Below are 27,291 nucleotides of genomic sequence, written 5' to 3'. Positions count from 1 at the left end.
CAGGTATGGCATAAGGTGAGGAGCATATCGGGTAGCAGCCAGCATCTAGGTATATCCTTCCTAGAAGTCGAAGGAAAGGTTATCACTTCTCCAGCTGCGATAGGGAACGTATTCGCCCAATTACTCGCCAAAGCGAGCAGCGACGAATGCTATGACCCTTCTTTTGCGATCCTCAAGAAAAGGCTCGAGAACGTCCCTATATCCTTTATGGAGCCTAAAACAACGGCAGACTACAATATGCCATTTACCATTTGGGAGCTGAAATATGCCATCCATGACTCCCACGACACGTCCCCAGGACCCGACGAGATCCACAATGCCTTCCTCCGAAATCTATCGGAATCGGCGTTGCTGGAAATCCTTGAAACTTTTAATCAGCTCTGGGCCAATGGGGATTTTCCTCCGTCCTGGCGGGAGTCCGTCATTGTTCCCATCCCAAAACATGGAAAAGACCGAGCTGACCCGAATTCTTACCGGCCGATTTCTCTCACCAGCTGCCTGTGCAAGTTAATGGAGCGAATGGTAAATCGACGTCTCATTTGGTGGCTGGAGCGTCGAAAACTCCTCTCTAGGATACAATGCGGATTCAGACGGAACCGTTCCACAATGGACCACTTGGTCAGAATTGAAAATTTCATCCAAGAAGCCTTCCTCCTCCGCCAACACGTAGTCGGTGTATTTTTCGACTTAGAGAAGGCTTACGACCGGGTCTGGCGACGTAAGATTCTACGCGTATTACGCGAGTGGGGTTTTAGAGGCTGTTTGCCCATTTTTATACAAAATTTTTTAACCAACCGTGTTTTTAAAGTAAGGACGGGACAGTTGTTGTCAAATTTTTACCCTCTTGACAACGGAGTTCCCCAAGGCTCGGTTCTGAGCGTGACGTTGTTCGCTATTGCGATCAACGACATAGCTCACTGCATCAAGGAGCCAGTGTTAGGGTCACTATTTGTGGATGATCTCGCGATTTTCTGCAGATCATCTAGGGTCGTGAATGCATCGCGTATGGCGCAACTCACCATCAATAAACTTCACAAATGGACCCAAAATAACGGCTTCCTTTTCTCTTTGGAGAAAACAAAGTGCGTTCACTTTTCTCGCACTCGGGGCGTCCATGTAAATCCCACGTTACACCTAGGTGGTAGAAACCTCCCATTTGTGGAATCAGTCCGTTTTCTGGGGATGACCCTCGACCACAAACTCAACTGGAAGGAGCACATTAATTCTGTCAAGGTAAACTGTTTGAAGTCTTTAAACATTTTAAAGTTTTTAAGCCACGCATCTTGGGGAGCAGACCGCACCACCTTAATTTTACTTTACCGCACACTGGTGCGGTCGAAATTAGACTACGGCTCATTCGTGTATGCGTCCGCACGCGAGACGTATTTGAAAGCACTTAACTCAGTGCACAACGCAGGTCTGCGACTATGCACTGGGGCGTTTAGGACCAGCCCGATTCCCAGTATATATACCGACGCAGGCGAGCCTCCTCTATGCTACCGAAGGACCTGGCTTCTTTGTAGCTACGTTTCCAAAATTTTAGCAATGACGAGTCACCCATGTTATAGTTTACTTTTTAAACCCCGTTTTATTAATGTTTTTAACCGAAGGACTAAAGCAACCAGACCAGTAAGCGTTCGTTTTAACGATTTTATTCGCGGATGCGAATTCACGCTACCTGAAGTGTATCCTGTTTCATTCTCGGAACACCCCCCTTGGATCACTCCCACTCCGGTGGTGAATGTTCTTTCACGATCTCGACCGAAGTCTTCCACAACTCCCTCGGAGTACCAGCGTTTGTTTGCCATGTTCCGATGGAATCACCCCAACCTTACCCCCGTTTACACTGACGGTTCGAAAGATAACTCTGCTTGTGCATGTGCAGTGGTCTCCCCTATCCACGGGAACATCAGAGCAAAGCTTCACCCGATGTGCAGTGTGTACACGGCGGAGCTTTATGCCATAAGGACAGCTCTAGAAGCCCTAGATGACCACGGCGGCTCCTTTGTGATATGCACTGACTCCAGGAGCTCGCTACAAGCCATCTCTGGCTTCTCACCCGTGCACCCGATCGTGCAAGAAATACAGTCTCTCCTGCTGACCCTTTCGAGAAAGGGTTTGAATATCCATTTTCTGTGGGTACCTGGACATGAGGGGATAGCCGGGAATGAGATAGCAGACGCTATGGCCAAGGAAGCTCTGAATAACGAAGTTCTTGTCTCAACGCTGGTTCCCCACGAGGACTTACGAGCATCTCTAAGAAACGTGGTATTTGGAAAATGGAGGGAGTCATGGAGGATTCTAAATAATAACAAGCTCCGTGGCATCAAGGACACGGTAGCAGCGTGGCCCTCCTCAGCTCGTAGTAATCGGAGAGAGGAAGTAGTACTTACACGATTGAGGATAGGGCACAGCCCCCTGACCCATGCGTATCTCTTTACTGAAGAGAAGGAACCTCCCCAATGTGGGGATTGTAAATGTCCATTAAGTATTAGACACATCATGCTAGATTGTGTTAAGTACCGCGAAGCGCGAAGGCGAAATAATCTAGGGGGAGACCTAAAAACCCTTTTAGGAGACCACCCTACCAACTTAATCTGTACATTTCGGTTTCTCAGAGAAATAAACATTTTTAATAAAGTCTAATTATGTACACTTTCAACGAAGACATCAGATGCATTAGATTACTTTATACATAACAATTGTAATTAAATAGCACAGTAGTGGTGCAAAATGACCTTGCCGTCGACGCACCCTAAATCCAAACACTACTACTATTAAAATGACAACTTTTTTGGATACGCTGCAGCACATTCATCAAATCATCAAGCCTACGATTCCTTTTCCTGTTTAGATAATGTGTTTTTAGCTTGTTGTGGAAAGCTTCAACAAACATATTAGCGTCAGCTTGGGGAAAATTTCGGAAGCACATCGCCCACTTTCTCTTTACTGCAATAAACATTTTTGAAATACTCAACGAGTCAAATGCATGAGGAGAATACTTAGAAATGAATGCCTCCAACATGGATGTGAATAACTTCTCATTTTTTTCATCCATCAGGGTTTCCAGAAATACATATATTTCAGAAATCAGCTTATCATTATTTTTTATCTTTCTATGTAAATTCCTCTGCCAGTTTCTTTTAACGTGCCATGAACAGAGCAATGTCTCACTTTGGGCCCAAAAATATTTGCCACTGCATTCCTTAAAGCTTCATCACCATCAGCCATTGCAGCATTAACAATGAAGTTGGGACGTTTATCTTCTAAGGACTACAATAAACATATTAATGTTTGCTCATCTAGGTGGTTAGTTATAAAATGTGCCACAGGATAGCCCTCACTTTACTCATCAGGTGTAATGAAATTCAGCAAATGAAATTTATACTGGTTTGTGTCATGCGTGGAGTCAATGTACAGAATCCTACTACATCCAGCAATAATTTCTGTTGTTTATTTTGAATTCCTAAAACAAAAAGATCAGGATTATGGTAAACATGATTGAAATTATCGCTACCTATATCTACTGGCTTACCTATTGGTTTATAAATTAATATCTAATCCCTCCATTCTTCATTCATTGTATACACAAGCAAGTGAACGGCAACAGCATCATCTTTATGGAGACGCTTTTTTAGATTTAGCTCATATATCATTTTATTTATCTGATGAGTGGTAATGAAATGTCCTTTAATTGGTATTCTTCCTTCAAAATCTGAATGTGGAGGTTGCAAAGGGCAGGCACACTTTGCTCTAAAAGATCGTTTATATGGATTTTTGTTGATTTTTCCCACCTATAGAACAACACATATTAGAATTCCAAGCCATAATTATGGACAGAAATGTATTTTACATGTACTTCGGACCCTTTCTTCTTAACTATCATCCTAGAAGTGCCGTTAGTATTTGGCATAAGGCCATATTTCCTCTTTCTGCTTGTCTTGTTACTGTGTCCTTTTTATGATTATTATCAAATTTACAAATGAAGTATTGAGTCGTGCAATCCCCATGAACAATCTCCACCGAATGCTTAACATAGGAAATGTTATTTTTCTCGCACTGTTCTTTCTTCTAAACCAAAAATTCAGAAATATTCTTGGAAGTAAAAGTTTGGACCAATATGTCTTCCTTATGATAAGATTGTTAATGATTTACCAAAGCATAATGGGTATGAAACTGAATGTCACATTCGGAATGCGGAAAACTTTGAATTTTGTTGCCAAAGGCTGACACGTTTTCTTATGCCTACTAAAGTTACTTTTGTTCGAATAGGGAACATGGCAGATATGGCACACCCTTGGATATACAACACATTCATCCACCTTTCCTCATGTTCTTTTGTGATAAAAAAAATAACCTGGATTAAAACGTTTTGCTACAAGTTTCGCACATTCGCGGGTACATTGAAGTTTGGCAACTACCTTTCCCATCTGAGCCACCATTACTGTGACAATATTTTGAACAGTTACCCCTAGTAAGACAGAATTTTTTGGTCCAATTGTTAGTCCCTTTGGGTTTTAAAGCAATGACTATTTTCAGAAAAAGCAATAGTAGAATGATAGGAGAGAACGAAAGGTATTTCACTTTGAAGACAGTTTCTGCAAGAAAATGTCTTGGATATTTTTGAAATATTCGGTAATGCTTTGGTGTGCCTGGGAAATAACTGGATACTGTTAATTTTTTCATGACTATCATGGGAAGATAAGGAAAAATTCATAGAACGAGATGGCGTTAGTAGTGAAGATGTTGAGTTTAGATGTTTTTTACAAGGCTCTACCAACTTAGAGATTACCTTGGAAAGATGGGGAAAATTTGATTCATTGGGAGGCATTTTCTTCAATAAACTATACCGAACTTGAAATCAAATAGTAATGACATTACCTAATAGACACTGCACCCCATCTGGAGACAGATGCAGCCCATCCTTGGATAGTAGCTTATAAAAGGGATCCCAGGCAGTCTCCTCGAACTTCTCCCAGTTATTGATAAAGTATGCACCATGGCTGGTGAAAAACTGGATGAGTTATGTTTCAATGGTAGCAATAGAAAAATAAAGCAAAGAACCATATATTTTCAATGAAGGTGATATTACCAAGACGCAAAATCATGTAAGAGGATATCGAGTCTCTCAATCTTAATATTCATCCTCTTGATTTAGTTGTCTCCCCATACTGACTTAGGCCTGGACCTATTTTGGCCCCGAAATAGAACACTGGATACATACAAGCGCACACAACATCCTCCATCAATACTCATCAAGTACCAACTATTTCTATCTCTAACAAACAAGCCTCCTTCACCCTCTAGACAGCCACGCTACATAATTTAATAAAAAGCCTATTTCTGTCCCATCTCCTGTGGTCATTCCAACATCTTTCCCTAGCAAATCTCTAAGTTGGGGTTTCCTGCATATATCTTCTCCACTAGTGCCGCATAGTGGCTCACCACTTCTTCAGGTGATTGACCTGTGATGGAAGCATGACCACAGAATGCATTGCATGCTGGACACACATTAGAATAATGAAAATGTGTAGGTGGCAACATGAATAGGACAAACTCACCACAAATAAGATTATTTGTCCCCAAATGGAGAAAAACGTTATTGAAAAATGAAGTGGCCAACATCATTGAGTCAGGCACATCATGGACACCCATTCGAGAGTTTGAAATTATCCTTACATCAAACCCTGGAAATTTATGAGCGTACATACTGGCATATTTCCATTGAGAGGCCTCAATGACCAGCAACCCAGGAGCGGCCATTTCTGAGAGACAAATGGGAGTGTCGCGACGGGACGACGACTGCTACCTACTAGGGATGAGATTCCGAAGGGAGAGCGAATCAAATGCACTTCGGGAGTTACTAAACTCAGATTTATTGTTCTTGATATTCCGGCCTTACACTTTCACGGGGGAAGGGGGAGGGATTTGAGGCTGGCGCGCACGGAGGTGGAATGCTTGGGTATAGTACTTACGTGGCGGCGAGTAGGGATAGGCGATGCCGATGGTCGTGGACCTGGTCGTGCCCGGTTCGATTCCCACACGAGTCGTCGTTCGAGAGGAGGATAACATTATTATAAAATAGCTAAAACACAATTTCAACCGTTATTACACTAAGGGACACTCACCATAAAGAAATAGACTCTGCGACCAAATAAGGAACTACCTCCCAAATAGGATCTAACCTTCACAGAGAATCGAACATAAATGAACTCACCGACGATGAACTTAAAATGCCGTGTTCCACGGGGCACGTAATTGCACAATTGGTCATATGAACGATGGCGCAGTCAACATTGCGTCAAAATTGGCAAAATATTCTTATTTCGTGCAAGTTTGAAACTAAAATAATACTAAAATAACTACTAAAATCTCACAATTACTCATTTATGGTAATATGTAATATCAGTTCCTTTAATATGAAACTTGTATGTACTTCCCACTTCCTTGTCCTTTCCAATTGCATTGAGCAGTAAAACTTTGTAATAAATTTACTTAATATTCCATTCACTATGGCAGTCTCATCCTTCCCACCAACCTTGTTCATATCCTTATGCTTGGAAAAGTAAAAAAAAAACAATTATGAGAAAGGTTAAAATGGAAAAAGAGGACACGATTCATTAATATTTGGTATAAACTCAGGCTGTCTCACCATGGCAAATGCCTCACAAAAATCAGCGTAGTATCCAATTGGTAAAATAAATGGAAGGTTCCCAGCCTCTTTTGAGAGGTTTTCTGCCAAAACCTCGGTGAACCATCTCTTCAATATTTCCATTCTTTCATTTTGGGACGACTCTAAGCTCATCACCTTTGAACAGAGCCTGCCAAAGTGTTTGCCATCCTCCTGGGAACACATTTTGGACATTTTCTTGTCTAATGATTGAATGATGTTCAGCATCTTTTCAAATGGTTCTTCAAATGTCTTGAGCTCCATAAACTCATTGAAGGCAGTTGTTTATTGCCATGGTCTATCCTATAGAATAATAATACTTTAATTAGTTCCATGAATCAAATTGCGCAATTTAAAAAAAGCTGTATTTCAAAATTATCATCATTGAATCACTCAAAATTTAAGCCTTGGCTCACACTAAGCATCGTGGTAAGATGTTTCTCGTCCCTCTTTTGATGCAATTCTGCCACCTATGGGAAAGAAAAGTATATGCAATATGAATGACAAATATGTGAAAAAAGCATTTAGAGTGGTGCAAAACCCCGCAAGGGGGAAGAGAGTGATCTCTTCCTTTGGGGAGCCGCGCCCCCACGGACCCGAGTCCATCGAGGAGACAACCTCTTCAGTTTGTGGGCCGACTGTCAGGGTGTGGCGATTGCATCCTGCCTTAAGCCCGTATGACACTTTCCAATTTATTGGCCAATGTATCGGCACGCAATATTGGTTAAAATATTGGGCTTTACGTGTCGTACGACACGTACCAATATTGGCCGTTATAGTGTTCTAATGTCCCGCTAGAGAACGCCACATAACACAAAATGACAAAAGAGCAGCTCCAGACGCAGATTAATTGCCAATGAGCTACGGAGAGGAAGGTGGTATAATAAAGTAAATGTAAAATTAATTACCATTTCGAGGGGCTGCAAAGATATTCTGCGTTGCAAACCGCTTAAAAATGGATGTAGAAGAAGCGGCACTAATATATGCCGCAGCTAATATTCTAGCTGTGGTAGCTGAAGAAGAAGGTAGACACCGGCGTAATCGGCGCCGCAAAATTTGGTGCAGGGATTGGCTTCGGAGGCGAGAAGACGGCGACCTAGGAATTTTAGGAATGGTGGAGCATGAGCTGCGAGTGGAGGACTTGTCAGCATATAACAACTTTTTGAGATTAAACACCATTAAATTCAACGAGTTGTTATCACTTGTCGAGGATCGAATCTCAAAGTTGGACACGTTCATGAGGCCAAGTCTTTCGGCAGGAAGGAAGTAGGTATTTCTATCTTTTATATTGTGTTTTTATCGGTAAAACACGGTTAAATATTTTTTCAATTACAGGTTAATGACTACCCTACGATTTTTGGCCACAGGTGAATCATTCCGGAGTCTAATGTATTCCTGTAGGATACACGAAACGACGATATCTAGATTTATCCCTGAAGTTTGCAATGCAATTTACTGCGCACTGCGCCCTTATATACAGGTGAGAACTTTAAGTACTTACCCTTCTTTTTTGGTTGCTGGTAAATGAAGTAGTCTCCTTCGAACATGTTACAGCGGATTGTTGATCATCAAACTTCATAATTAAATGAGGGTATTACTTACTATTACAGGAGTAATAAGTTATTCTTGTAATTCACCGCACCTCGAAGGGGACTCATCTGGTATGAGCCAAGGAATATGAATATTTGGAATAAATTTCACAGGAATAGAGATTGGAATATTTTTATTCAGAATTATCACTTTCTCTCATAAGGGACGCTTTAACATCAGCCTCAAAGAGTTCCTGAATTATTTTTTGCTCCACCTCGAGCCTAATGTTGGAATCCTTGTAGGATTCCAATTTGCTCTGAATGTAGCGTGTCAAATGCACGTTGTGGTTTTTTTCTTTTTCCTGTCTTTCCGTCACAAGCCCCTGCAGGGAAACGCTTATGTCCTGTAGCCCTTTCAGTGCAAGGGGTGTGACGGAATTTCCCTGGTCATTCTCCCTTTTCCGCTTCTTCTGCTGGCCCTGAGGAGTAATGGGATTGACCGTCCTGGGTGAGCTACTACTCGATGGTGTAGGAGATCCTGTGTCCTCATTGAAGTTCTCCTCCAGAAACAGTACAACCTGTAAATCGCATGGAAACATTCCTCAATTTTGTAAAGAGAACAACTTCTCTATTCTACAAAAACTGTTACATAATATTCCAAAAACAATCTCAACATGTCGACCTCGGCTCAGCCTATTATTGGGCATGATTTCTTTAACATTTAATCGTCGACTAGTTTCAATACACTGCATTATTTTCACGACTATATTTCCTTAATAACGACATTCAATTCTTCCAGGTTCCTAGCACTGAGGCAGAGTGGGAAACTATTTCAGAAGATTCTCTGAAGCTGTGGCAAGTACCCAACTGTATAGGGGCAGTGGATGGCAAACGTGAACTTCAGAGCTCCAAGGAACATGGGCAGTTATTACTACAATTACAAGAGTCACCACAGCATATAAATCTCTGGCAGACCAAGCATTTCCTCTGATGGACAGGATAATAAAGCCATTTCCACAACGAGGCCTTCGAGAAGCAAGGCTGAGTTACAACAATAGGCTGAGCCGAGGTTGACCTGTTGTAGAGAATGCTTTTGGGTTTATTATGTAACCGATTTAGAGTTCTTCTGAGCACTATCAACTTAAATGCAGTTAAGGTGGAAAAAATTGTACTAGCTTGCTGTGCATTACATAATTAACTATGTCGCAATGGACTTCAGCATGTAGATAACCCAGAGGCTAATCCTGTTCTTTTAGAACCTATTACTCTACAGTATGGTAACAGAGTTGCACAGTCTGCCATAGATGTTAGAAACGAATTTCAAGAATACTTCAATTCATAAAAATAAAAATGTGAAATAATTACAAAAATGTGTCTTCGTTGTATTTCCTACTTCACAACTTAAAAGCGGCCAATAATTCCTTGCATAATAAAAACTAATAATAATAATTGGTGGCTCAAATCGACATCTTCCCTCGGTACCGAAGATTCCACGAGAAACTTCATCTCATTGTAATACCACAATGTGGGTATGTATATCTATAACGAAACGAATGCCATTATATTATATTCAATGCTAGTGCAGTTGAGTTCAACAATGTTTATTCCACGAGAAAATAACAAGATACATAAAATATGAATAGTAACAATAACAATATATACATCTACATCTCGTGGAGCTGTTTAGGCCTACGCCTCTTCAGCACTACTGGAGTTGAAGACTCGTACGGGAGTGGTATTGGCCCGGCATTTGCCCTAAGGACGGCGGGAAACCCGTAAAACCGCCGTCAGGCCACCACGGTACAATAAACTATGAAGTATTAACGTGCCAAGGATAAAATACGCTAATATGATAACAATAACAGAATTATAAATGATATACAATAAATATAGTCTCTGCTCTGTATTAATAAATAAATAAATAGTCTCTACTCCATCACACAAGTATCCCACGGCTAATAACCTGTCCGCTTTCCGACGCCTGAGAGCGAAAGCCCGCCAAGTTGTGAAAGAGGCAAAGAAGAACTCTTGGATGAAATACGTCTCTAGTATTAATATTAGGACACCACTAGAGCAGGTATGGCGTAAAGCGAAGCAAATTTCGGGTAGCCGTCAGCAATGTGGGGTCTCCTACTTGAAAGTCAACGGAAACACCATAACTTCACTCCCTGTCATCGGCGACATCTTCGGCCAGCTACTCACCAAAACAAGCAGCGACGAAAGATACGACCCATCTTTTCGCTCTTTCAAGCGGCGCCTAGAAGCCATCCCTATTTGTTTTAAGGAGACGTGCATGACGGCAGATTACAACGTTCCGTTTTCTATGTGGGAGTTGCGTTCTGCCATCCATGAATCACATGATACCTCTGCAGGACCAGACGAAATCCACAATGCCTTCCTTCGTAACCTCCCGGAATCCGCGTTGCTGGAAGTCCTGCGAACCTATAATCAACTATGGGTGGCAGGCACTTTTCCTTCATCCTGGCGGGAGAGTGTCATCATCCCCATACCCAAGCATGGGAAAGATAGGACTGACCCAAATTCTTACCGTCCGATCTCACTCACCAGCTGCTTATGCAAGCTCATGGAGAGAATGGTTAATCGGAGGCTCATTTGGTGGTTGGAACGCCGAAACCTTCTCAGCAATATTCAAAGTGGATTTAGAAGGGGACGCTCCACCTTGGACCACTTGTTGAGGATCGAAAATTATATCCAAGAAGCCTTCATCCTCCGCCAACACGTGGTTGGGGTATTCTTCGACATAGAGAAGGCCTACGATCGGGTTTGGCGCAGAAAACTCTTACGCACTCTGCATGATTGGGGTTTTAGGGGTAACTTACCAACTTTTATTCAAAATTTTTTAACAAACCGTATTTTTTAAGTAAGGACGGGGCAGTTCCTAACGCGTCCCTACCCTCTTGACAACGTAGTCCCCCAGGGGTCCGTCTTGAGCGTGACGCTTTTCGCTATTGCGATCAACGACGTAGCTAAATACATCCAGACGCCGATAATGGCCACTCTATTCGTTGATGACCTGGCGATATTCTGCAGGTCATCTAGAGTGGCCAACATATCGAGATTGATCCAACTCACGTTAAACAAATTAGACCAATGGACCCATAGTAGCGGTTTCAGATTTTCAACTGAGAAAACCAAATGAGTTCACTTCCACCGTGTCAGAGGCGTCCACGTTCCTCCTACACTTCGTCTTAGCGGAAGAAATCTCCCATTTGTGGAGTCAATCCGTTTTCTGGGGCTAACATTGGATCAAAGACTCGACTGGCGAGATCACATCAATAATCTGAAGGCAAGTTGTTCTAAGTCTATAAATATTTTAAAGTTTTTGAATCACATATCGTGGGGAGCAGACCGTACCACCCTACTCCTACTATATCGCACATTGGTGCGGTCTAGAATAGACTACGGCTCCCTTGTTTATGCATCTGCCCGCCCATCGTATCTACGAGCGTTAAATTCTTTGCACAACGCCGCGCTACGACTCTGCACTGGGGCCTTTCGAACCAGCCCAGTTCCAAGCATCCACTCTGACGCAGGAGAACCTCCCTTGTACTACCGTAGGACTTGGCTGCTTTGCAGTTACGTATCCAAAATTTTATCTATGACGAGTCACCCATGCTACGACATACTTTTTAAACCTCGGCTTTTAAATGTTTTTAATCGAAGGTCTAGGGCAACGAGACCTGTAAGTATTCGTGTTAATGATTTTATTCTCGGATGTGATTTTAAACTACCAGACGTATACCCTGTTGCGTACTCAACTTACGCACCTTGGTTGACTCCCACTCCTACAGTTAATATGTCTTTACTATCTCGGCCAAAACCCTCCACTACTCCCTTGGAATACCAACGTGAGTATTTTAAGTTTCGGTGGAACCACTTCACTTTAATCCCCATTTACACGGACGGATCGAAATGTAACTCTGCCTGTGCATGTGCAGCGTTCTCTCCTCTACATGGAGCCATTAAGGCGAAGCTGCATCCGCTGTGCAGCATTTATACGGCGGAACTCTTCGCAATTAAAATGGCTTTGGAAGCCTTTAGTGACAAAAATGGCTCGTTTGTCATATGCACCGACTCCCTTAGCTCCTTACAATCCATTTCTGGCTTCTTACCCATGCATCCAGTTTTTCAACACATTCATGCCACGCTGCTGACTCTCATGAACTAGGGAATAAGTGTTTGCTTTCTTTGGGTTCCGGGACATGCGGGGATACGTGGAAACGAAAAAGCAGATTTGTTGGCCAAGGAAGCTCTTACTAACGAAGAGATTAAATCAACGCTAGTTCCGTACGAAGACCTAAGAGGGTCACTAAAAAATGTTGTACTTGAACAGTGGAGGGAGTCGTGGAGGACTTTGAATAACAATAAACTGCGAAGCATCAAACATACAACGTCAGCTTGGCCTTCCTCTACCAGGATCAATCGAAGGGAGGAAGTAGTTATCACTCGTTTGAGGATAGGGCACTGCCCTCTGACTCATGCCTTTCGTTTTACCGAAGAGAAGCAAGCTCCTCAATGTGACGAGTGTAGGTGCCCTTAAAGCATCCGACATATCTTGACAGAGTGCGACAAATACCGTGATGCGCGGACACGGTTCAATCTGGATGGGGACCTAGAATCTATTCTAGGAGACCACCCCACCAATCTAAGTAGTACAATTTTGTTTCTCAAGGAAATAGGTCTTTTCAACAAAATTTAAAAGCTTCCTCTATTTCATGTTAACAATTGCGTAGTAAATATCCATTTATAATGAGTGTTGAATCAAACGATTGAGTAGTGGTGCAAAATGACCTAGCCGTCGACGCACCCTTTATCTCAATTCTACTACTACTACTCTACTCCATCACTGGGATCACTGGATGGTCTGGGGGGGGGGAGGGGGGGGCACTAGGACGCTGTCGTCCTCACTGGGATGGGGGTGCACAGGTTTTTTCCTTTTCTGCCTCCGTTTCTTTGGTCGTAGTGGAAGCCCGGGGGTGATGGTCATCGTTGTGGGGGCAGGGATCACTGGTGCGATTGATGACGACGGAGGCAGTTTGACGTCGGGTAGGAACAGGTGTAGGTGGTCGCTGATAAATCTTGGTGCGGAGTAGAGCTTCTGCTTGATTGATCTGGTGACTACTCCGTTCGCGGGAAGCATGATGTCGGTGAAAAGTCGTGGGTTGTGCTCTGCGATCCTCCCTTCGGCGTAGCTCCGTAGCCGGCATAATCTGTGGAGGAGAGGCTCGATATTAGTTTCACTGTATACTTGCTTCCTGCTGGTGCGAGGGTGCAACATGAAGGTCTGTCGTAGGACACGTCTTTCGAACGATACGTATCTCTGGAGGGGGTCGTTGTACGGAAGTACAGCAAGTGCGGCGTACTCCATCACCGGTCTAATGAAAGACTTGTACAGGAGCAGGCCGCACCTCTCTGATACCCCGCGCCCTCTTGCTGTGACTGCGCGAATGAGGTTACTCCTTCTGTTGCACCTCGCCATGATATTTGCAACATGCTTCCTGAAAGTGAGATTTTGGTCGATTAGCACTCCCAGGTAGGTCGCCGTGGTGGACTGGTGAACCCGTTGGTTCCAGAGGGTCACTTGCTGCTGCGGATCAGAATGGCGACTCCACCGGAGCGTGGCTTCGTCCTCGGCACGGAGAACTCCTGGAAACCAGAGATCTTTACTTTAATCGAGGGTTTAAGGAAGGTCTCCACCAGCCCCATGATGGCGACCTTCCTGCTCCTCATATGTTCCCGGAGCAGTGACCGTTTTTGGGGTACTGCTCCGTTGATGTTCAGGAACAACACTGTTGGGGACTTATTCATAGTTGGTTTTTAAATCTGGCGCGTTGCTCGCGCGTAGGTCCTCCATCCGAAGACCCTCCTGGCCGCTCTCCTTATGACTTCTGCGACCTCCTCTTCGACGCCGGGGTGAACGGTGTCCCTGATGACCTGCGACATGAAGCGGATGACCTGGTTTCTTGTCGCGGGTTGGTCTCCTGGCTGTGCCTGCAAAAGGTAAGAGAAGAAATCGACTTCAGGGGCTTGTTCTTGGCGCTGTTCCGCCGGACGCTCAGGGCGAGCCGGGGAGGCAGCGCGTTCACGTGTGACCACAGGCGGACCGGGGTGCCGCCCCTGGACACGGGTAGCACTAGGTGGCGGGGGGGGCGCTCCTGGGTGCGTGTGGCCTTCCTGGTTGGGGGTGGGCGGGCCGGCTCGCACCGATACAAGCGGCCGTCTAGTGAGAAACCGCCCCTCAGGGTTCTCCCGCATGGCTGCTGGGACGAGGACCATCACGACGGTCGTCTTCTTCCTTCTCCGCGTGTAGATCCTCCAGGCCTCTTTGACGGGGATGTCCAGCTCTAGCAGTCCCTCCACGAGATGGTCCACTCTCGTCGCGTAGTCCACACCTAGGATGACGATGATGCGGTGCAAAATGACCTAAGATGTCGACGCACCCTAAAAATAACAATAACTAAGTAACCTAGGATGACAAAGTCATAGAGGAGTTCATTCGCTGGCGTGGGGGGCGGCGCGGCTGGGCGCCGTTCACGGGGGAGATAATATTGGCGTGGTTCCCCTATGGCGTGGTCCAAGCGTCGGTATTCCCGCCTCAGGGTATCCACTCCTCTACGATCCAGAGTCACCATTGCGGTGCGCCGTTCCGTATTGACGAATATCCGGACGCCTGCAAGGTCCGGATAGGTCTGGCGCCAAGCTTGGAAGAAGCTGCGCTGGCTGCAGGATCGTGGGAGACGGGCGATGCGTACTTGGAAGGTACGGGTTGCGGGTGTGGCGGGGGCGGGGGGTTGGTCTCGCGGAGGAGGGTGCCGTAGTAGGTGGGGTAGTGCGAGTTGGGGCACCGGATGTACGCCTCTTCACAACGAGGCTGAATGTATCGCTCAGGATGGGTGTAGGGGTAGGCACTTGTAGCGCCATTAGTGCTGGGAGTCTGGCTACCGGAGTGGCCAGGGGGGTGGGGGTAGAGGTTGCCGCTGGGGTAATTGGTTGGAAGGGGGAGGGTGAGGTGAGCGACCTCATGGTAATATTGGCGAAGGAAGCCAAGGAGGAAGATGCGGCGGGGGAGGTAATGGCTTCGTCCGCTGACAGCAGGACGGGAGCCGAGCTAGCCCGCAGACTAGGCCGCGCTGACGGCGCGACGGAGTCCGGGGACGTGGGAGACTCGGCCATCTGCTCCGCTGACGGCGAAGGAGAGATCCGGGTTCCCTTTCCATCCGGCTTCGCGTGGGGGGATCCTGATATCCCTTGTAAGGTTATTACCTTAGGAGATCCGCGAGACCGCAGGTTGTACATTGGGTATGACCGTGGGCGGTTGGGCCCACATAGTCGATCCATCGCGCCGGCACCCAGACCTTACCAGGCTCCGTGACGCGGAGCCTGGCATCCGTGATGCGGAGCAGCCTAGCAACAGGTTGGCCGTGACGCAGCGCAACCGAAGACCTTCTCGTTATGCGAGCTAGTCTTCGACGGTCGTGTGAAGCACCAAGATTACGCCCCGCACGGGGGGAAGAGAGTAATCTCTTCCTTTGGGGAGCCGCGCCCCCACGGACCCGAGCCCACCGGGGAGACAACCTCGTCAAAAAACCCTTCGCACGCTAGGATAGCGTCCAGACAGCATGTGACTCTGCTGTGCTGAGTAGCCGATACATCTGGCGTCCAGATTCACCCACGTGTTTGCCGTGCGTGGAGACCCGTACAAGGGGGAGAAGGGGATCCTGGTGGGTGAGTTCTCCGGCTCCCAGCTGGGCGTCGGAAACCCGGTATGGGCCGGAGTTCAATACCCCACTTCGGCCCTGGATTCCCCGAAAAACGGGCGGCCGAGAAGAGCCCAGCTCGGTCAATCGGCTCCTGGCGGCTGGGGAGCTTGGCGGCTCCTTCCGAGCGTACGCCAGGACGGGTTAGTGCTGGAGATATGGGGGTCTCCGTAGGGCGGCCGAAGGTGCGTGGGTTCGGAGGGCCCCCGCGCTGGAGGTTCTAACCCAAAAGAGACCCCCTATCAAAGGTTCCTATATCCCTTGGGTAGCCCTGGCGACCACACCGGATCTCGGTGTGGCGTCCCGAATGTGTGGCTCCGTGGTGGGTGGGGAGCCCAGGGGATGAATTATGTTCTTACTTTCATGGAGACGATTACTCTTCCTCCACCAAAAAGATCCCGCCCGGACACGGGCGGAGGAGAAAAGTCTTTTGAAAGCTCGAAGCGTTTTTTGTCTATGAAATGCGCCAAAGAAGGCGACACTCTGAAAAAGGTGTCTCCCTTTTTCATAAAAAAAGCTATGCAATCGATAATTACTGGAGAGCCAAATTCGGTGAAAAAACTAAGAGATGGTACCCTACTAATAGAGACTGCGAACAACATCCAAGCTGAAAAATTGCTTAAAACTGAAAAATTACACGACATCCCAGTTAAAGTCGAGATCCACCGCACTCTAAATACCTCTAAGGGAGTAATAAGTCACTACGACCTTCTTTACGTGGAACCAGAAGAGATCAAGAGAGAGATGGCCCCCCAGGGCGTCATCGACTGCCGCAGACTGACTACGAAGCGAAACGGTGAAGTGATAAATACCACGTCAGTAATTCTCACGTTCGCTCTAGACAAACTGCCCGTTAAAGTCTTCTTAGGATACGAATCTGTAACTGTGCGACCATTCTTCCCTCAACCGATGCGCTGCTTCCAATGCCAAAAATTCGGCCACATCGCACCGCGATGTGAGGGCAAGGCCACCTGCCCGCGCTGCGGCAAGGACAAGCACGATGGGGACAAATGTGCGGAAGCGGCCTGCTGCGTGAATTGCGAGGGTACCCACGCGGCTTACTCTCGCGATTGCCCGAAAATGAAAGAGGAACGGAAGATTATGGAAATAAAAACTATGGAAAAAATATCTTACCTGGAGGCAAGGAAAAAGTTCAAAGCCCTTAGTGCCCCCTCTTTCTCGCGTTCCTTTGCCGCAATCGCCTCTGCTCCAGTTAAGAAGTGCACCATTTCTACACAGACGGAACCTGAAAAGCAGATAGATTTATTAAAAAAAACAAATGCGAGTAACAATAGCAATACTAAAAAAAACACCCCTAACTCCTCCGTAGTGTCTCCCAAAAATACAACAAAGAAAACCACCAGAAAACCTGACCAGCGAGAGAAAACTCCCTCTCCTGGTCCCTCCGGCAAAGGTATGGAACCGATGCAGGAGGACATAGACGAAGATCTCTGTATTTCGGACACAGAGATCGAAAAAGTCAGGAATAAGGGAAGGAAAAGTCGCTTAAAGCGATGATTCCACAGACTTCCGGGCTAATGCTGCTCCAAGTTTCAATATTGACATCCTTTTTTTTCTGTTTTTATTTATCTTTTACCCTTTTTAAACCCTTTTTATGAATTTTATATTACAATGGAATTGTAATGGATTTTATCGGCATAAGGAGGAGCTGGCTGTTTTAATAAATGATTTTAACCCTTTCTGTATATGTTTGCAGGAAACGCGTTTTAAAGATACAGACAAGGGATATTTAAAACATTTTAAAACTTTTAGACTGGACGATACTAGTGGCCAACGAGCCCATGGTGGAGTTTCGGTTTTTGTCCGGGAGGCTCTTTACACCTCCCGAATAAATCTTAACACACCGTTCCAAGCGGTAGCGGTGACGGTGCACGCTCCCGAGGCGATAACGGTGTGCAACGTTTACCTGCCGGAGGGTGCACCCGTCACCCGTTTTAATCTAGAATCCCTTGTTCACCAGCTACCTCAGCCTTTTATTTTACTCGGAGATTTTAATGCTCACGATCGTCTATGGGGAAGCACCCCGGAACAGTGCAACCGCAGGGGACGTATTTTATCAAGTTTTATTAGTGATTTTAACCTTTTTTTACTCAATAACGGCGAGAAAACCCGTTTTAACTCTTATAGCGGCGATTCTTCCTCCATTGACTTGAGTATTTTATCGACTAGTTTGGTCAATAAACTCAAACTCTCTGTGCATAAGGATCTTAGTGGGAGCGATCACTTTCCCCTTTTAATCAAAAGGGAGCAAAATATAAACCCCGATTTTATTAGACCAGGCTGTTGGATTGTCCGGAAAGCTGATTGGCATCTTTTTAACTCAAATTTTAACTACGTGTGGGATAAAAACAACGACTGTGTAACAAACGTAAATCTTTTGACATCCAGCATCATTCAAGCCGCCGAAATTAGCATACCACGATCTCGAAGCATCCTTCCAAGAAATGCGGTGCCATGGTGGAATGAAACCTGCGCAGAAGCCATTAAAAAACGTAAGAAAGCTCTCCGAATTTTCAACAAGTATCCTACAGCAAATAATCTCTCCGCTTTTCGGCGACTAAGAGCGAAAGCGCGTCAGGTAATAAAGGACGCAAAGAGGATTTCTTGGATGAATTTTGTCTCCGGTGTCAACCACAGGACTCCACTTGCACAGGTATGGCGTAAGGTGAGGAGCATATCGGGTAGCAGCCAGCATCTAGGTATATCCTTCCTAGAAGTCGAAGGAAAGGTTATCACTTCTCCAGCTGCGATAGGGAACGTATTCGCCCAATTACTCGCCAAAGTGAGCAGCGACGAATGCTATGACCCTTCTTTTGTAACCCTCAAGAAAAGGCTCGAGAACGTCCCTATATCCTTTATGGAGCCTAAAACAACGGCAGACTACAATATGCCATTTACCATTTGGGAGCTGAAATCTGCCATTCATGACTCCCACGACACGTCCCCAGGACCCGACGAGATCCACAATGCCTTCCTCCGAAATCTATCGGAATCGGCGTTGCTGGAAATCCTTGAAACTTTTAATCAGCTCTGGGCCAATGGGGATTTTCCTCCGTCCTGGCGGGAGTCCGTCATTGTCCCCATCCCAAAACATGGAAAAGACCGAGCTGACCCGAATTCTTACCGGCCGATTTCTCTCACCAGCTGCCTGTGCAAGTTAATGGAGCGAATGGTAAATCGACGTCTCATTTGGTGGCTGGAGCGTCGAAAACTCCTCTCTAGGATACAATGCGGATTCAGACGGAACCGTTCCACAATGGACCACTTGGTCAGAATTGAAAATTTCATCCAAGAAGCCTTCCTTCTCCGCCAACACGTAGTCGGTGTATTTTTCGACTTAGAGAAGGCTTACGACCGGGTCTGGCGACGTAAGATTCTACGCGTATTACGCGAGTGGGGTTTTAGAGGCTGTTTGCCCATTTTTATACAAAATTTTTTAACCAACCGTGTTTTTAAAGTAAGGACGGGACAGTTGTTGTCAAATTTTTACCCTCTTGACAACGGAGTTCCCCAAGGCTCGGTTCTGAGCGTGACGTTGTTCGCTATTGCGATCAACGACATAGCTCACTGCATCAAGGAGCCAGTGTTAGGGTCACTGTTTGTGGATGATCTCGCGATTTTCTGCAGATCATCTAGGGTCGTGAATGCATCGCGTATGGCGCAACTCACCATCAATAAACTTCACAAATGGACCCAAAATAACGGCTTCCTTTTCTCTTTGGAGAAAACAAAGTGCGTTCACTTTTCTCGCACTCGGGGCGTCCATGTAAATCCCACGTTACACCTAGGTGGTAGAAACCTCCCATTTGTGGAATCAGTCCGTTTTCTGGGGATGACCCTCGACCACAAACTCAACTGGAAGGAGCACATTAATTCTGTCAAGGTAAACTGTTTGAAGTCTTTAAACATTTTAAAGTTTTTAAGCCACGCATCTTGGGGAGCAGACCGCACCACCTTAATTTTACTTTACCGCACACTGGTGCGGTCGAAATTAGACTACGGCTCATTCGTGTATGCGTCCGCACGCGAGACGTATTTGAAAGCACTTAATTCAGTGCACAACGCAGGTCTGCGACTATGCACTGGGGCGTTTAGGACCAGCCCGATTCCCAGTATATATACCGACGCAGGCGAGCCTCCTCTATGCTACCGAAGGACCTGGCTTCTTTGTAGCTACGTTTCCAAAATTTTAGCAATGACGAGTCACCCATGTTATAGTTTACTTTTTAAACCCCGTTTTATTAATGTTTTTAACCGAAGGACTAAAGCAACCAGACCAGTAAGCGTTCGTTTTAACGATTTTATTCGCGGATGCGAATTCACGCTACCTGAAGTGTATCCTGTTTCATTCTCGGAACACCCCCCTTGGATTACTCCCACTCCGGTGGTGAATATTCTTTCACGATCTCGACCGAAGTCTTCCACAACTCCCTCGGAGTACCAGCGTTTGTTTGCCATGTTCCGATGGAATCACCCCAACCTTACCCCCGTTTACACTGACGGTTCGAAAGATAACTCTGCTTGTGCATGTGCAGTGGTCTCCCCTATCCACGGGAACATCAGAGCAAAGCTTCACCCGATGTGCAGTGTGTACACGGCGGAGCTTTATGCCATAAGGACAGCTCTAGAAGCCCTAGATGACCACGGCGGCTCCTTTGTGATATGCACTGACTCCAGGAGCTCGCTACAAGCCATCTCTGGCTTCTCACCCGTGCACCCGATCGTGCAAGAAATACACTCTCTCCTGCTGACCCTTTCGAGAAAGGGTTTGAATATCCATTTTCTGTGGGTACCGGGACATGAGGGGATAGCCGGGAATGAGATAGCAGACGCTATGGCCAAGGAAGCTCTGAATAACGAAGTTCTAGTCTCAACGCTGGTTCCCCACGAGGACTTACGAGCATCTCTAAGAAACGTGGTATTTGGAAAATGGAGGGAGTCATGGAGGATTCTAAATAATAACAAGCTCCGTGGCATCAAGGACACGGTAGCAGCGTGGCCCTCCTCAGCTCGTAGTAATCGGAGAGAGGAAGTAGTACTTACACGATTGAGGATAGGGCACAGCCCCCTGACCCATGCGTATCTCTTTACTGAAGAGAAGGAACCTCCCCAATGTGGGGATTGTAAATGTCCATTAAGTATTAGACACATCATGCTAGATTGTGTTAAGTACCGCGAAGCGCGAAGGCGAAATAATCTAGGGGGAGACCTAAAAACCCTTTTAGGAGACCACCCTACCAACTTAATCTGTACATTTCGGTTTCTCAGAGAAATAAACATTTTTAATAAAGTCTAATTATGTACACTTTCAACGAAGACATCAGATGCATTAGATTACTTTATACATAACAATTGTAATTAAATAGCACAGTAGTGGTGCAAAATGACCTTGCCGTCGACGCACCCTAAATCCAAACACTACTACTACTACCAAGATTACGGGCACCGCCGCCGTTGAATACCGCCGCCGTTGAATACCGCCGCTGAATGAGGCCTCTATGTTTACAAGTGAACCTCTATGCCAACGTTTTAGGAGGCGCTGATGCCTATGAAATGAGGCCCCTATAGGTCTTAGTGCCCCGCACGGGGAGAAGAGGGTGATCTCTTCCTTTGGGGAGTCGCGCCCCCACGGACCCGAGCCCACCGGGGAGACAACCTCGTCAAAAAACCCTTCGTACGCTAGGATAGCGTCCAGACAGCATGTGACTCTGCTGTGCTGAGTAGCCGAAACATCTGGCGTCCAGATTCACCCACGTGTTTGCCGTGCGTGGAGACCCGTACAAGGGGGAGAAGGGGATCCTGGTGGGTGAGTTCTCCGGCTCCCAGCTGGGCGTCGGAAACCCGGTATGGGCCGGAGTTCAATACCCCACTTCGGCCACGGCGGCTCCTTTGTCATATGCACTGACTCCAGGAGCTCGCTACAAGCCATCTCTGGCTTCTCACCCGTGCACCCGATCGTGCAAGAAATACACTCTCCTGCTGACCCTTTCGAGGAAGGGTTTGAATATCCATTTTCTGTGGGTACCGGGACATGAGGGGATAGCCGGGAATGAGATAGCAGACGCTATGGCCAAGGAAGCTCTGAATAACGAAGTTCTTGTCTCAACGCTGGTTCCCCACGAGGACTTACGAGCATCTCTAAGAAACGTGGTATTTGGAAAATGGAGGGAATCATGGAGGATTCTAAATAATAACAAGCTCCGTGGCATCAAGGACATGGTAGCAGCGTGGCCCTCCTTAGCTCGTAGTAATCGGAGAGAGGAAGTAGTACTTACATGATTGAGGATAGGGCACAGCCCCCTGACCCATGCGTATCTCTTTACTGAAGAGAAGGAACCTCCCCAATGTGAGGATTGTAAGTGTCCATTAAGTATTAGACACATCATGCTAGATTGTGTTAAGTACCGCGAAGCGCGAAGACGAAATAATCTAGGGGGAGACCTAAAAACCCTTTTAGGAGACCACCCTACCAACTTAATCTGTACATTTCGGTTTCTCAGAGAAATAAACATTTTTAATAAAGTCTAATTATGTACACTTTGAACGAAGACATCAGATGCAGTAGATTGCTTTATACATAACTTTTGTAATTAAATAGCACAGTAGTGGTGCAAAATGACCTTGCCGTCGACGCACCCTAAATCCAAATACTACTACTACTACTCGGGGAAGCGTTTGCCAAGACCAGCAGCGACGAGAACTACTCAGCAACCTTCCTGTCTATTAGGGCACGCTCCCCACACTTGAACTTCACCGAATCTCACGCAGCAGCCGGATACAATGATCTTCTTTCCTTATGGGAACTGAAGTCCGCCATAGCGGATTCCAAAGACACCGCGCCAGGAGTGGACGGTGTCCTAAACATATTTCTTCGGAATATACCGGAGAACGCGTTGATGGATATTCTCCATACCCTCAATCAAATTTGGGTTGAGGGAAGCTTCCCTACAGCGTGGCGGGAATCCGTAGTTGTCCCTATCCCCAAACAAGGAAAGGATAAAACAGACCCAAATAATTATAGGCCAATATCCTTGACCAGTTGTCTATGCAAGACCATGGAAAGAATGGTGAACCGTCGGCTCGTTTGGTGGTTGGAGCGTCGGAACCTTCTTTCCAATATCCAGTGCGGTTTCAGGCGAGGTAGATCCACCACAGACCACCTCGTGAGAACCGAAAATTTTATCCAGGAGGCTTTCCTTCTGGGCCAGCATGTCATAGCCGTGTTCTTCGATCTGGAGAAGGCGTATGACCGAGTCTGGCGCCAGAAGATTCTGAATACGTTACATGAGTGGGGCCTTAGAGGAAATCTCCCAATTTTTATCAAAATTTTTTTAGCAGACCGTGTTTTTAAAGTAAGAATAGGTTATCATTTATCCGGACCTTTTACACAACATAATGGGGTACCACAAGGCTCTGTACTCAGCGTCACACTCTTCGCCATTGCGATAAATGACGTTACAGAATGCGTCAGAACACCAGTGATGGGCTCCTTATTCGTGGACGACTTGGCCATTTTCTGTCGATCATCCACAATTGCCAGTGCCGCACGGGTCATCCAGCTGACCCTTAACAGACTTGGGGAATGGTCGAATCGAAGTGGATTTCGTTTTTCCGTTGAAAAAACGAAATGTGTCCACTTCCATCGTAAGCGGGCACTAGTTCCTCCACCAGAACTTCGCCTGAGCGGCCGAATTCTACCTTATACGGATTCAGCCCGCTTTCTGGGTTTGATTTTTGACCGCCGCCTTAATTGGCGTGAGCACATTGATTTTTTAAAAAACAGATGTTTGAAAGTTTTAAATATCCTGCGATATCTATGTAATTACTCGTGGGGTGCCGATCGCTCCACGATGCTTTTATTGTATAGAGCATTGGTGCGCTCGAAATTAGACTATGGATGTTTGGTCTACTCCTCTGCCCGTGAAAGCTATTTGAGACCTTTGAACACGGTTCACAATGCGGGGCTTCGATTGGCAACTGGAGCTTTCAGGACTTCTCCGGTCTTGAGTGTTTACTCAGATTCTGGGGAGCCCCCGTTGACTGCACGCCGAAACATCCTCATGTGCAACCATGTTGCTAAAATTCTAACAATGAGAGGGCATCCTAGTTTTAACATTATTTTTAACCCACGCTTTATAAATATTTTTAACAGGCGGCCTAGGGCAACTAGACCCCTAAGTATTATTTTTAATAATTTTATCCTTGACAGTGAGTTTATACTCCCAGAAGTGTACCCCATTGGGAATTCGGAAAATGCACCTTGGCAGGTACCTTTTCCACAAGTCAGCTTTGTCCTCCACAAAAATCAAAAATCTTTGACAACTGCCGCGGAATACCAGCATAGCTTCAAGGAAGTAATGCACCGCCACCCCGACTTCATTCCTGTTTACACGGACGGATCGAAGTCGGAGCGTGCGTGCGGGTGTGCAGTGATCTCGTCTCACCATGGAACCCTCAAGGCCAAGCTCAGTCCGCTGTGTAGCGGCTATACGGCAGAACTGTTCGCCATAAAGATGGCTCTGGATGGTATTAAGTGTAGCAACGCGTCCTTTATGGTCTGCAGCGACTCCATGAGCGCCCTGCAGTCCATTTCCAGTTTTTCTCCCAGTCACCCAATCGTCCAGGAAATTCAAAATAGATTACTTTCCCTTGCTCGGAAAAAAGTGAAAATCCGTTTTCTGTGGGTTCCTGGACATGTGGGTATTGCTGGAAATGAGAAGGCCGACTCGGCCGCGAAGGCAGCCAGCGAGGACGACGTTGCTGATTCTGTGCTGGTACCATATGAAGATTTGAAGGCGACCACAAAAAAGATAGCCTTAGAAAAGTGGAAAGAGACTTGGCGCTCTCTTACCGGAAATAAACTGCGCGCAATCAAGCCGGTAATTTCAGCGTGGTCCACGTCTGTCAGGAGGAACCGCAGGGAGGAGGTCGCAATCGCACGATTGAGAATTGGGCACTGCGCTCTGACCCACTCGTACCTCTTCACCGAAGAGAGAATTCCACCCCTATGTGATGTTTGCGACTCTCCCATGTCTGTGAGACATCTCCTGACAGAATGTGAGAAATACCGCTCTGTGCGCCATCGGCTGAACATCGGAGGAGACCTAGGGCACATCCTAGGAGACGACCCTGATAGTGTCAGCCGAGTGATAAAGTTTTTAATAGAGACCGGGCTAATTAACAGTGTTTAAATTCCAACCTTTTTATAATTTGACAACCCCTTTTATTTCAAAACTTTTATGAATGTTTAAATGTTTTTTTTAATGCATCTTTTAAAATTTTTGTTTTTATAGATTGTCTGTGGTGCAAATGACCTTAGTTGTCGAGGCACCCTAAACACAAATACTACTACTGGAGAACCACCTCTCGAAACGCGACGGAAGTTTCTAATGTGCAACTACGCTGCAAAAATTTTAGCGACGAGAAATCACCCAGCGCATAATGTCATTTTCAAACCACGATTTTTAGAAATATTTAACCGACGACGGAAAGCCACCACACCAGTAAGCGTACGACTAAGAAACTTTTTAGACGAATGTCCGTTCAACGTTCCCGTATTATTCCCCGCTACTACTTCTAGACTACCTCCATGGGAGAAGACGAGACCGTTATGCGATACGCAACTCCACAGACGTCTCAAGAGTTCCACCTCGGCCGCCGAGTTCAAGCAGCTCTTCAACGAATTCTTAGCCCTCAATCCAGAGCTAATTCCCGTGTACACGGACGGGTCGAAAACTGATTCGGCGTGTGCATGTGCCGTGGTCTCAAATCACCACGGTGTCATCAAGCGGAAGCTCAGCCCTCTGTGTGGTATTTTCACGGCTGAATTGATTGCTCTGTGGATGGCCCTTCAGGGAATCCATCAAAACGGCACACCTTATGTCATCTGCACTGACTCAATGAGCTCTCTGCAAACCATACTCCGATTCTCTCCGTCGCATCCCATTGCAAACGAAATTCATGTTGCCCTCCACTCCCTCAAAATGAGGGGTGTGAAAATCAGTTTCATGTGGATACCAGGGCATATGGGAATACGCGGAAACGAAAAGGCAGACAGAGCGGCGAAGGAGGCTCTATCCGATATAGAATGCAATACACTTCCAGTACCTGCAGGTGATCTCCAGGTAGCGTGGAAGAGAATCGTTCTAAATCAGTGGAAAGAACGCTGGTGTTCCCAAACGGGGAACAAACTCCGTAGTGTGAAACCTGACGTGTCAGAGTGGGCCTCTTCGGTCAGGAATACTCGGAGAGAGGAGGTAGTCATCACACGACTGAGGATAGGGCACTGCGCCATGACTCACTCCTATCTATTCACAGAAGAGAAAATCCCGCCCCATTGTGAGGAATGTGACTCTATAATCAGTGTGAGACATATCCTGACGGAATGTGACCTATATCGGATATTGCGATATAGGATGAACCTTGTTGGAGGACTAAACGATATGCTTCGTGACGACCCTGAACGTCTTAGTCGGGTAATAAAATTTCTGAAAACTATTGGTCTGCTGAATGAAATCTAACCTCGTTACACAATTTGTATTCACGCACTTTGTGAGACATAGCCCTCTCTTACTTTCTCACCTATTATTTTATATTCCGAGGAAGTAAATATCCAGATTCCTTCAGGTTCAGATTCATGACGTGATCCTCCCAAAATGAATTTTTACGAATGGAATGATGCGGTGCAAAATGACCTAAGATGTCGACGCACCCTAAAAATAACAATAACTAACTAACTAACTAGGTCTTAGTGAAGGGCTGGAACTTAGGCTCTTAGGTCAAGATTTAAGAGACGCTGATGCCTCAGTAGTTAGGCCTTTGAAAATGCCAAGTCCTGTCTAGATTTGGGAGGCGCTGATGCCTCGAAAATCAGGCCCCTAAGCCTAGGCGCTGATGCCTAGCTAAGAACTTAGTCGCTGATGCCAAGAGTTAAAGAGGCGCTGATGCCTCAGTAATGAGGCCTTTGAAAACAAGAACGGACCCCGCACGGGGGGAAGAGAGTAATCTCTTCCTTTGGGGAGTCGCGCCCCCACGGACCCGAGCCCACCGGGGAGACAACCTCGTCAAAAAACCCTTCGTACGCTAGGATAGCGTCCAGACAGCATGTGACTCTGCTGTGCTGAGTAGCCGAAACATCTGGCGTCCAGATTCACCCACGTGTTTGCCGTGCGTGGAGACCCGTACAAGGGGGAGAAGGGGATCCTGGTGGGTGAGTTCTCCGGCACCCAGCTGGGCGTCGGAAACCCGGTATGGGCCGGAGTCCAACACCCCACTTCGGCCCTGGATTCCCCGA

At 46.3% G+C, this 27,291-nt stretch overlaps 1 protein-coding gene across 1 annotated transcript; it reads left to right on the top strand.

Moving 5' to 3' along the window:
- The first annotated feature begins 7,548 nt into the window (after positions 1 to 7,548).
- LOC124156894 lies at positions 7,549 to 9,611 on the top strand. Its single transcript, XM_046531380.1, has 3 exons — positions 7,549 to 7,936; positions 8,006 to 8,150; positions 8,999 to 9,611. The coding sequence occupies exons 1-3, from the start codon at positions 7,626 to 7,628 to the stop codon at positions 9,188 to 9,190; spliced, it is 648 nt and encodes a 215-aa protein (XP_046387336.1). The 5' UTR covers positions 7,549 to 7,625; the 3' UTR covers positions 9,191 to 9,611.
- The last annotated feature ends 17,680 nt before the right edge of the window (positions 9,612 to 27,291 follow it).

This window comes from Ischnura elegans, chromosome 4 (assembly GCF_921293095.1).
Source record: "Ischnura elegans chromosome 4, ioIscEleg1.1, whole genome shotgun sequence".
NCBI classification, from domain to species: Eukaryota; Metazoa; Arthropoda; class Insecta; order Odonata; family Coenagrionidae; genus Ischnura; species Ischnura elegans.
The sequence above is the reverse complement of the archived record's forward strand: the minus strand, read 5'-3'. Positions and strand labels throughout refer to the sequence as shown.